The 12,068-nt window shown below is 27.2% G+C and overlaps 1 protein-coding gene across 1 annotated transcript; it reads left to right on the top strand.

Moving 5' to 3' along the window:
• Nucleotides 1–3,836: 3,836 nt before the first annotated feature.
• On the top strand, nt 3,837–4,873 carry LOC126686129 (cyclin-U2-1). The gene is made up of 2 exons (XM_050380160.1): nt 3,837–4,383; nt 4,500–4,873. Exons 1-2 carry the CDS (start codon nt 3,971–3,973, stop codon nt 4,768–4,770), a joined length of 684 nt encoding a protein of 227 aa, XP_050236117.1. The 5' UTR covers nt 3,837–3,970; the 3' UTR covers nt 4,771–4,873.
• The last annotated feature ends 7,195 nt before the right edge of the window (nt 4,874–12,068 follow it).

Genomic DNA, 12,068 nt, shown 5'->3' with positions numbered 1-12,068 from the left:
AACTATATAAACATACACATATTAAATTGGGAGTGATAATATAGGTCATGACACCAAATGATTTGCATAATAAAAAAATAAATTATTATAATTAAAGGTAAATGTGTTTATGTTATAAACAGATCGGTCTTATTATGACACGAATTAGAATGTCTCGTGTAAGGGTTACCATGTAAATTCATTTAACTTACACGACTTAGAAAGTTTAATGCTATATCACGCCGTGTCATGTCAATCATATCAAATATGTTATCGATAAATATGATAAAAATGCTGTGTTTGCGTTACACATATTTGACAAATTTACGAAAACGAGTTAAATGTATAGTGTTAGTATAACTTGTATTCAGCGTATTTAGATAAATAAATTGAACGTGTTGTATTGACATGATCTATATTCAACCCATTTATGATAATATATATTAAATGAATAGATTATATTTATTGACACACATTATTCATCTATTTTCCGTATCATGTTCATATTAATGTTTATTGAAGAGTTTGTACTTTTATTTACTCCAGTTATAAAATAACCCGCATGACACAAATACGATCCGTCAATCCATTACGAGAGCCCTATACCAAATGTTCCATAATATAGTGTGTAGTATTCTTTCTATGAGCAATTTATTTTTCATGAGTATGTGATTAAAGGGGGAAATAGAATGTAGGGTTATAGTATTAAAGTATGTGATTAGTTGGGAAGTGGAAGATTATGTGGGTTGAAAATGACAAGTTGATTACACAATCTGGCCCAACTTAGATTCTGAGCCTTTGATATTCAACACTTTTGGATTTTGGGTCGATATAGAGTGATTCTGGGTCTTTATACATTTGCTGGGCGCCATGTGGGCTCTACTGGGCCACTCAGATATTTTATTGGCTTTATTTCCTGTTTGAGAAGCTAAAACTTTAAAGGAAAAACAAAGGATGTGAAGATTATTTATTTAATAATCTATTTCCATGTTTTAGAATGAGATGGGAGAAGATATGTTGGAAAATATCTTTTGTTCAATTCAAAAATAAAAAAATGGCACTATAATATTATTTAATTTATTATATTTTTCTAATTTTTTAATATATTAGAGATCCATTCAACTTTTAACTAACAATATAAAAGATAACTCAGTCTTTTTAGAGCATCCCCAATGGTATTCTTTAAAATAAAGAGCATCTTTTGTAAAATAAAGAGCGTCTTAAAAATAAAGAGTGATATTTAAATTTTTTACTCCAATGGACTCTTTAATATCAGTTTTTTGTTGTATATAATTTTAATAATTAATAATAAAATAAAAGTATTAAATAATAATATTATTAAAATAATTTCCTCTCCGATATTTAATTTTATTTTATTTTATTCTCATAAAAAATATTAATAAAATATTAAATATTAATAAAAATAATTTTTTTATTTAATTTTTTATTCATTTATTTATTCAGTTTTATTGTCAAACTCTTTAATTTAAAGAGTTTGACAATTTTAGAGAGTCCATTGGGGATGCTCTTAGAGCATCCCCAATGGTATTTTTTAAAATAAAGAACATCTTTTGTAAAATAAAGAGCATCTTAAAGATAAAGAGTGATATTTAAAATTTTACTCCAATGGACTCTTTAATATCAATTTTTATTGTATATAATTTTAATAATTAATAATAAAATAAAAATATTAAATAATAATAATATTAAATTAATTGCCTCTCTAATTTTAAATTTTATTTTATTTTGTTTTCATAAATATTAAATATTAAATATTAATAAAATAATTTTTTATTCAGTTTTTTTACTAAAAGTAAAAATATAAGATTTAAAAGTAAAAATAGCCACCTTATTTTTTAAAATTTAAAAATTTACTATTTGAAAAATGAAGTAGAGAGTGAAAATGACTCTCTACATGTGGAGAGCCATTTTCACTCTCTACTCCAAATATAAAGAATAGAGAGTCCATTGGACTCCTAATTTATTGTCAAACTCTTTAATTTAAAGAGTTTGACAATTTTAAAGAGTGCATTGGGGATGCTCTTATAACTCTATTTTCATTAAATTTTAGATGGCACGGTGTTAATTTTGATATTCATATAAACAATGATAGAGAAATTTAAATCCATTAGACATCATATTACATATTAAAACTATTTGATTCTATGTTATCGATGTTACGTCGAGTGTAATATCAGTATTGAGCTATGTGATTTGTATAATTTTAATATGTACCATGATGTTAAATAAATTATTAAAATATTTTAATTTAGTCCATCCATAGATTTTTATACTATTATCTTTATTTATTTTATCTTAATAAATCTTTTTGATTTTTAAAGAATTTCTTACTATTAATTTTATGCATTGGAATATTGTTTGATTAACATAAAACAATGATGTTTTTATAATATTAAAAAAACTCACAAATATACAAAATTAATTTGAATAAAATAAAAGCTAGTTGTGTATAATTATTTGGATGCATTTAACCAAAATATTTATTTTCTATATAAATATTTAGCTAAAAATAGAGTCATACTAACTATACAGATTTTCAATATAGAAATAATAAAATTGAGAGATTTATAAATATTAAAATGTTTAAGTATTTTAAAAATTAAAAAATTTAATATTTTTTATAATTTTAACATTAACTTTCAATTTTGACAATTTAATACGAAAATTGTCATTTTAAAGCATATAAAAAGTTACTAATGTATGAAAAAAAGTAGAATGCAATGGGAGGGTAGTACTCGTCGGTGTCCTTATGAGTTAGGGTGCAAAGGGGCAATGAAATAAGGAAGAAGGTCAAAGCAAAGTGCACGTGTGTGAATAAGACCCAGTTTGGACTCAGTTGAAAGCACAAATCTCAATGCAAAAACTGCACTTCGTCGTCTTCTTCTTCTTTAATGGCCATATATAGAGTGGGCCCTCAATCCCAAACCAGCTATGAATTCTTCCATTCCTCTAAATGCCCACTGTCGGCGACCTCTTTTTTTCCGCCATTAAAATATTTTTTTGTTCAGGAAAGATCCCTTTTTAAAATATTATTAAGGCTTAGCTGTTTTTTCTGTATTTTAACTTTACATGGAACAGGATTTATTTTCTCATATTATCTTTGCTTCCATCTACCTTCCATTTGCATCGAACCAATTTCATTTCTTATTTCTTTATCACCAACTACTCCAGTGTCCACGGTTGCATTTAATTAGATTTAATTCAGTAGTTATAAATAAATTTTTTTATAAACATAAAATTAAATAAAATTTTGATTCAATTTTTGTAATTTAGTTTTATTAAATTAATAATAAATTACATGTAATTATTAAACTACAATTCTATCCATCCCAAATTGATAGAAATAAAAAAATGACAGTATTTAATTTATTTAAATAAAATAAATTGTTTAATAAAAATAAATTAATTTATAAAAAGTTATCATAGTTATTCTTATTTGATGCAGTAGTAACATTTTTTTAACATATCTACTATTATTAATAAAAATATATATAACTACAAATTATTAAAAAAAATAACTGATTGCCGATAATTTAGAACATTAATTTTACAGGAAATTCATCTTAATTTTTATACGTTTTTAATTTTAGATATGTTTTTTAAACTTTAAATTTTTATTTTTTAATCAGTTTGATAAATTAGTGATATAAAATAAAATAAAACTAAAATTTTAAAATTAACTTGATTCATTAACATTCAAATTATGATTTTCAATTTTATTATAATTAATAAAATAAAGATTTGATTGATTAGTTAAATTCTATTTTTGCTACACCATCAATTGCCTTTAGGCTACCTACTGAATTCCACTAACAAGTATAAAATCCCCCCAAAAACCCATCACCTCTTACCCACTTAACCATTTCTAGTTATTTCCAACCCTCTCTCACACCCTACACTAACACTCTCAACAAAACTTAAAATCTTTCTTGATTACAACACCACCATCAAGAAACTTCAATCAAGAAAAATGGCTTCATCTTCTCTCGCAATTTCTCCAAGAAAACTCCGATCAGATCTCTACTCATACTCCTACCAAAATGACTCAAACACCCCTCTCGTCATCTCCGTTCTCGCTTCACTAATCGAAAGAACCATGGCGAGAAACCAAAGAATCGCCAAGAATTGCTCGTCGGCTTTAAATTTATCGACGGACTCTAAAACTCGAGTCTTTGATTGCTATGAGACTCCAGACATGACGATTCAATCGTATCTTGAAAGAATTTTCCGATACACTCGAGCCGGGCCATCCGTTTATGTCGTTTCGTATGTTTATATTGACCGTTTTTGCCAAGCAAATCCTGGGTTTAGAATCAATTCAAGAAATGTACATCGATTGCTTATTACAACTATCATGCTCGCTTCCAAATATGTCGAAGACATGTAAGTCCACGATCTTAGCAGAATACTGCTGAACGCTTATACCATTAAAGCTATTTTTAATTTGTTTTCAATTGATTTGATTGGTTTTTTAAATTGGGTTTTTATTTTCTCAACAGGAATTACAGAAATTCATACTTTGCAAGAGTTGGTGGATTGACGACAAATGAATTGAACAAATTGGAGCTGGAATTTCTGTTCTTGATGGGTTTTAAAATGCATGTTAATGTCAGTGTTTTTGAGAGTTACTGTAGCCATTTAGAGAGAGAAGTGAGCATTGGAGGAGGATATCATATAGAGAAAACCTTGCGATGTGCGGAAGAAATTAAATCAAGGCAAAATCAAGATAAGAGATACATTAATAATCAAATTGCTAGAATTATGTTCTAGATTATAAATTTGAGGATGAAATTGCAATTTTTGCCTGCAATTATAGGAAGTATATAATGTGTATAGCAGATTGAATTGTATAAAACATATGCAATGGTTTTTTTTCGAACAAAGGATCAATTTACCCCCTCAATTTGGCACGAAATATCAAATTAGTCATTTTGGACGATTTTAGGTCAAACTAACCCACAACTTAACAAAACCGGATCATTTTAACCCACAACTTAGCAAAATCGATCAATTTCACCCTCCTGACACAAAAAAGGAGAGTGAGTTTTCTAATTAAAAAATTAAATTTTAACTAATCCTAATTAACACTAATTAAAATTATAAATTAAACACTAATTTAAAAAATTAACCCTTCTTCTTCCCTTCCACCTTCCACCCCTGCCGCCATCCACAGCCGGCCGCCGTCCACCCTTCAACCTTCCAGATCTGAAGAGGAGCAGATCTGCTCCTCAGAGAGCAGATCTGCTCCATCAAAACGTGGAGCAGAGCTCCTCTGAAAACGAGGAGCTCTGCTCCTCGTTTTTCCGGGAGGAGCTGCTGCTCCTCGCCGGAAAAACGAGGAGCAGCAGCTCCTATGAAACGAGGAGCTCTTCTCCTCGTTTTCCGGTGAGGAGCAGCTCCTCACCGAGAAAACGAGGAGGAGCAGCTCCTCGTTTTTTCCGGTGAGGACCTGCTGCTCCTCGCCGGAAAAACGAGGAGCCTGCTCCTCAGTTTTCCGGCAGCAGAAATTGGGTAGAAAAAAAGTAAAAAAGAGTCCCTGAGTTTTAGTTTATAAAAAAAATTGATTTTTGAAATTTTGAATTATAGTGGGCAAAATTAAAATTTGAAATACATTAAGTATTAAACCAGAAAATGAAAAAAACATTGAGTATTATTTTGAATTTTTTCCCTTTAAAACCAGACAGTGGGTTACACTCTCTTAAAGAGGGTGCGATTTGTTCGATTTTGCATAGTTGCGGGTCTGTTTGATCCAAAAACGGTAGAAATGACTTATTTGATATTTCGTGTCAAGTTGAGGGGGTGATTTGATCCTTTGTTCGTTTTTTTTCTTCCGGGTAGTTGGTTTCAGTAGTAACTAAACTTGTTTTAATTAGTTACTATAGAACTTTAATTTTATTCGATGTAAGATTACATGCAAGAAAATACATGCATGACAATCGATTCTTATTTATTTTTATATGAAAATTTGTTATGTATACATAATTTAGCCCGATTACTTTCTCATAAAATAAAAATATGCAAATTTAGTTATCCATTAATAAAAATAAGCAAAAAATGGTTGCCACGTATCCAATTTTATTTTATTTTATAAAAAAGTACATTTTTTAAATTTAAAATATAGCCTTTAAGTTTAAATTTCTATATAATTGGCCCCCTTAACTTTTTCCTCGTTTAAAACCCCGTCTAACTTTTTTTTTTTATACTAATATTTATGGCTATTAAATTTTAATTGTTGTGTAATCGACCCTCATTCTAGTTCCGGCTCCGCCGTGGCCATATATACATTTTTAGTCTGAAAATGTTATGTTGAAATTAAATTATAGTAAATTATAGTTTGGTCACCGAATTTAAATAAGATGACATTTTAGTAATTGCAAGAATCAATTACCATATATTTTTCTTCTCTTTCTGATTGTAAAGGGATTTGTTAATACAGTAAAGGCAATCATGTATAAGCAAGTTTTTAGTTTTAAACACAAGAAAAATTAACAGATTTTGCTCTTATAGATATTTATTCAATTGTGCTACTATAAATAAAAAAATTCTTAATCTTCCATGTTGACCTTCATTCACTAAATATTTTCCATTTAATGGTATTAATATTCTGAAAATGGAAACAAAATAAAATAAAGGAGAGCAGGATTTGCTTATGCTGGCCATACAGTAGCTCATGTGTGTGTCGGTGTCGGCATATATTTGTATCAATTATATGTATTTTAATTTCCATAAAAGTACAAGCTATCGATTTTTGTGTTATCAAATCTCTAATTGATTAAAAATTTAGAAAAAATATATCTTTATTCTGATAATTTGAATGTAAAACATTAGTTTATCATCGAAAATTTATAATGTGAAATCACTTAGAGCACTTGGAGCATGTTTGGTATAGATGACTTTCATAACTTTTAAGAAATTCATATAAAAATTTAGAATATTCGTATTTGGTTTATTTTAAAATTCTATAAAATTCATTATACTTATTTTAATTCCTAATAAAATTGATGGCATTTTCAATGAATATTCCATAACCTTTTTAGAATGATAAAAACTATCTCTTGTAGTTAAAGAAGAAACTAATATATATAACTCATATAATATTCTTAACAAGATAAAATATTTAATTAAATTAGAATTACTTCAAATACAATTTTAATTAATTTGAAATAAATTCTATATATTTAGTTGAAATACTAAACATAATAGTTCATTTTAAAATTTATTTTAGTTTAAACTTTGTTTAAAATATAAAATAAATTCTAATATATAATTGAACTAAACAATACCTTAAAGATTATATATGAGCAAGATGTTTTTAGATACCCAAAACTATGATCATTTCGATCTATCATTTATTCAATATGTGCCAAATGTTACATACAACTTCCATGGAGTATTAAAATATCATCATTTTGGATGATTTATATTGTTATTTGGATATTTAAATTGTATTCCAAAAAAACGATATAGATATATTTAACATATACCAAATGAATAATAAATTAAACTAACACAATATTAAAATGATGATGTATATGACAAACAAACTATAGCTATATATATATATATATATATATATATATATATATATATATATATATATATATATATATATATATATATATATATATATATAGTTTGAATTTACGGTTAATTAACTATGAAAAAGTGTTGAGAACTTATTGGTTCGAATTTTATATATTCTATCATGATAGGTTACCTTTCTTAAAGGAATATGGAATGTTCTTTTGAAGAACTGTCAATTAAAAATATACCCGTGCGACCTTTAGCTAATATATTATCATTTACCACTACTAATCTTTTTAATGCCCAATTATGTATTATAGTCTTCTGTTAATGATATGATACTCCGTCAAAGCATGTAAAGCTGCAAAATCGACAAAATTTGATATAATGTAATTAAACTAAAGTAATAATGTAGTATCAACAGAAGACAATCTATAAGATAGGAAGGGGGAAGGAAACAGGGCGAATATAGATTAATTAGTTAGTTAATTTAAAAAATATTAAGTACTGTATATTAAGTTAGCTGATTAGAAATAATTTAATGTAATCAACATTATTTTTAATGAAAATTTGCATTGTTTTAACATATTATTCTATTTGATCATTGTCCTATTAGCATTTCAATTAGGGCAAGCAACTAGTTCCAAAGTTTAATTAGAAGAAGTGGTTCCATCACCAACCGACGAACTTGATTCTGTAGATTTGGTTCAATGGACAAATACTTGTATGAAGATATGTGTATATGCATATGTATATAATAGTCAAATTCTTATGACCATTTTAATAATATTTAATAATATAAAACTTGGGTCCACGCAATTATCATGTTTCTAAAGTTTACATCTACAAATAGAGAGAACCATTTGAGTTAAGTGATAATTTGCCTTCTAAATTTACAAGCGGTGGCTAATTAGAATTCAATTTGGTTAAATGGTCGATTTCATTATAAATTTGGATTTTTAATCATTTTTTTCTATTCTTAGCATAATAATTATCATTAGAGTTGAAGAACACGCGCTAAATCAGATGTGAAAATAAAATAAATTGGTAGAAAATGTAAAGTTTAGGACTAAATTGAACATAAAATTTAAATATATGCTAATGAACCCTCACTTGCAAGTTGAGAGGTTAAATAGCCATTTAATTCCCACATTATCATTGAACCCATCAATCATGAGATTATTACCCGCAAATCTATTTTTAAATTGCATGAGTATGAGAAATTATGGAAATTAATTAGGCCATTAAATCAAACATCAAGTAGGTAGTCTTTTGCTTTTTATGCATTATTTTTTTAGCTAAGTGCCTAAACCCAACCACTATGAAATTAATTTAAGATGCTCTAATTGAAAGAAAGCAATAGCTCTGCCTGGCCAACTTTAATTTAATGATTAATTTGACGTACGGATCATACAAAAGATAAGGAAAAGGAAATTAGGAGAGTGGCTTCTTCTCTCAAATTTTTAATCCCTTAATTTTCCTCTATTATAAAAAATATAAAACAACCCCTTTAAATAGGAAGAAGGAGTATTATTTTTAATATTAAAATATCTTTGTGGAAGCACTAAATTACTCATTTGCTCAGCAATATTATAAATTAAAGTTTTTAGGTCAGACAGAAAAAGGGAAAAGCTCGGCATTTGTTTGGTAATTTAATTAAGTAGTATCATTGTTTACGACCACATTCTATAGGGGATACACAACCATTAAATTGTTAATTTATGCATTTCATAATACAATTAAAGAAACAACAAACTGAAATTTAAAGTAATAAAAATAAGCCAGTGTCTATATTCGATTGAAAGAGTATTATATAGGAATGGAATTAAATGTTATCTAAAAGTACTTTTTCCCCTTTACAATGATGATTAATGATTATCGAGGCGCAAAAATGACCCGATTGCTGCCACTGGAAAGCAAAAATACCCTAATATTCTGAAAATTGAGATTTTAAACCTCTGTTAGACAATGATATATTAAACCGTTAAACTAGGGGTCATTTTATACCTCTAAAATTATTATGGTCAATTTTGTGCCTCGATGGAGACACTAGGGCCATTTTTGTATATTTTTGTTCATTTGTATTGAAAAATTATTTCTCTAAACCTCTAATATAAAATTATCACGTAAATTATTATCACATTTAATTAACTTTCTTTAATCGAAGTTCAAAAATGACCTTAATAAATTTTGAGATGCAAAATGACTCTAATTTTAACGGTATGATATAACTTTGTCTAACGGGGGGGGGATAAAATCTCAGTTTTCATGAAGTAAGGGTCATTTTTGTGCCATTGTAGCCACATTCATGTCATTTTTGCGCCTAAAAAATCATTAAGGTCATTATTTCACTTCCGAAGCAACATTGGGGTCATATCCGTATCTTTCCCCCTATATATAATAATTGGTCTTTTGTTTAATCTTGAATTAGGCCGGTTGTTTTCCGCGAAGCAGTTGTCGTTTTGGCTCTGACTAAGAATGACAATGTGACAATGTCATAGTTTTGTTCTTGTCGTTTTCGCATACAAATCAATTATTGGATCTTCAATTTTGTCTTCTATATATATATATTTATTGGCAAGTAAAGCCCTGTGCTTTTGTAATTTCTCGACACTAATCATTTACGACCACTTTCTATTAAAAACTACCACCATTTTCAAACTTAAGCCTCTTAATTAATGATTTTATTATATTTTCAAGGCATAATACAACTAACATTGTTCCTTATCAACCCCATCTTATTGTTAATATGCATCTTTATAAATCTCTGCTAATCATTTTAGATTGGATTTTCTTCATAGGATCTCTCTGAATCCATGCATGGATCAATTTACTTTGTTAATTTGTAATCACTTATGCTATTTTCATTGACATAAATATGGTTTAATGCATTATTCCACATGAAATTTGTGTATTTTCACCTATTTAATATTCAAACTACTAATATAATATTTTACACTTATGAGCTTTTATTATTTATCAATTGAACCTCTAATTATAGAGAGAGCAACAATTGCTCTCATGTGGTTAAAATATTATAGCATTGGTTAAACTAAATTACATATATTATGATTATTGTATTATTAAACCCGTGATGTGTTACACTTTCATATATTTTACCTCGAATTACTAATTTAACCTATTGTGCATATAAATTTTTATTTGCCAAATTAGCTTATAATACGCAACAATCATTTACGCATTTAAAAGTGTTTGTAACAATTGTTTGTCCACGCTGTACGACAAAGGTATAATTATTATATAATTAAAAAGATTATAAGTTAAATTGACAATTAATACAAATTTATATATGCAATATATGGTTCTAATAGTCTAGGGGTCAATTGGTGAAAAAAATAAAAATCTAGAGGTGAAATGATGATGTTTCTTTTACAAAATGTTGATGTCTATACAGAGGCGAAGTTCTTGTTTTTCAGATAATTTATAGACATAACTAATAAATTAATAATATAACATTAAATTGTGTTTTTTAGCTGATTATATTATTTATTGGGCTAAATGTCTTAAAAAATACTTATCTTTTAACTCATTTTTAATTATATATTGACCTTGTAAAATCATAAATTCTTTAAACTAATCAAATAAGGGTTTGTATTGGATCTAATCATGGGCCAATTTTGGACTTAATTGGATTGGACCCAACTGAACTGACTATTTTAAAATAAAAAATCAAATTCAATTTAGGTCTCATACCTACTATCTGAACTCAAATAACATATTATACTTATAGAGAGGGTGTTTGGTTCAGCTTTTTGCTGAATCTTTTAGCTTTTACTTTTTAAAAAACTTCACCAAAGTGTTTGGTGAAAATTTGTTTTTAAAGTTTTTTTAACCTCTAAAAGCTGCTGCTTGAAAAACTTTATTTTGAATTTTTTTTACCAAAAGCAGCTGATAGCTGTTTCAATATTTTTAATTATTTAGACAAATTTACTCCTATTAGAATATATCGTTTTTTTAATATATAAAATTATTTTTAAATACTCTAATCATTTATAAATTATATAAAATTATTTTATTTATATTAAAACAACTATAATTTAATAATTTTTTGAACATTTTATCATAATTTAAAAAAAAAATATCTAAAAAGTTTAAACTAAATATTTTTTTTTATAAAAAAAATAATTATTAATATTTTTACTAAAAAATATATGATATATAATATATTCATAATTTAATAAATAAAAACAAAAATTATGTTTTTTACGGTCATTTTATATATAAACAGCTGCAATTAATTAAATTTCATCAAACACTTATGGTCTATCAGCCAGTGTTTTAAAAACCGGACCGGACCAGCCGGTCGAACCGGTTGAACCGCGAACCGGCCAGTGGTCTGGTCTAAAACTGCAAAAAACTAGATTTTTTAGTTGGACCGGGTTGAACCGGTTGAACCGGTACAAAACCGGATATTGAACCGAATCGGACCGGATTGAACCGATAAAAAACCGGTGAATCAGAATTTTTTTCAATTTTTTAATTTATTGAACCGGTCATTGAACCGGTTATTGAACCGGTTCAAC

Source organism: Mercurialis annua, linkage group LG6 (assembly GCF_937616625.2).
Source record: "Mercurialis annua linkage group LG6, ddMerAnnu1.2, whole genome shotgun sequence".
NCBI classification, from domain to species: Eukaryota; Viridiplantae; Streptophyta; class Magnoliopsida; order Malpighiales; family Euphorbiaceae; genus Mercurialis; species Mercurialis annua.
Note: the sequence above shows the minus strand (reverse complement) of the source record. Positions and strands in the feature narration are given on the sequence as shown.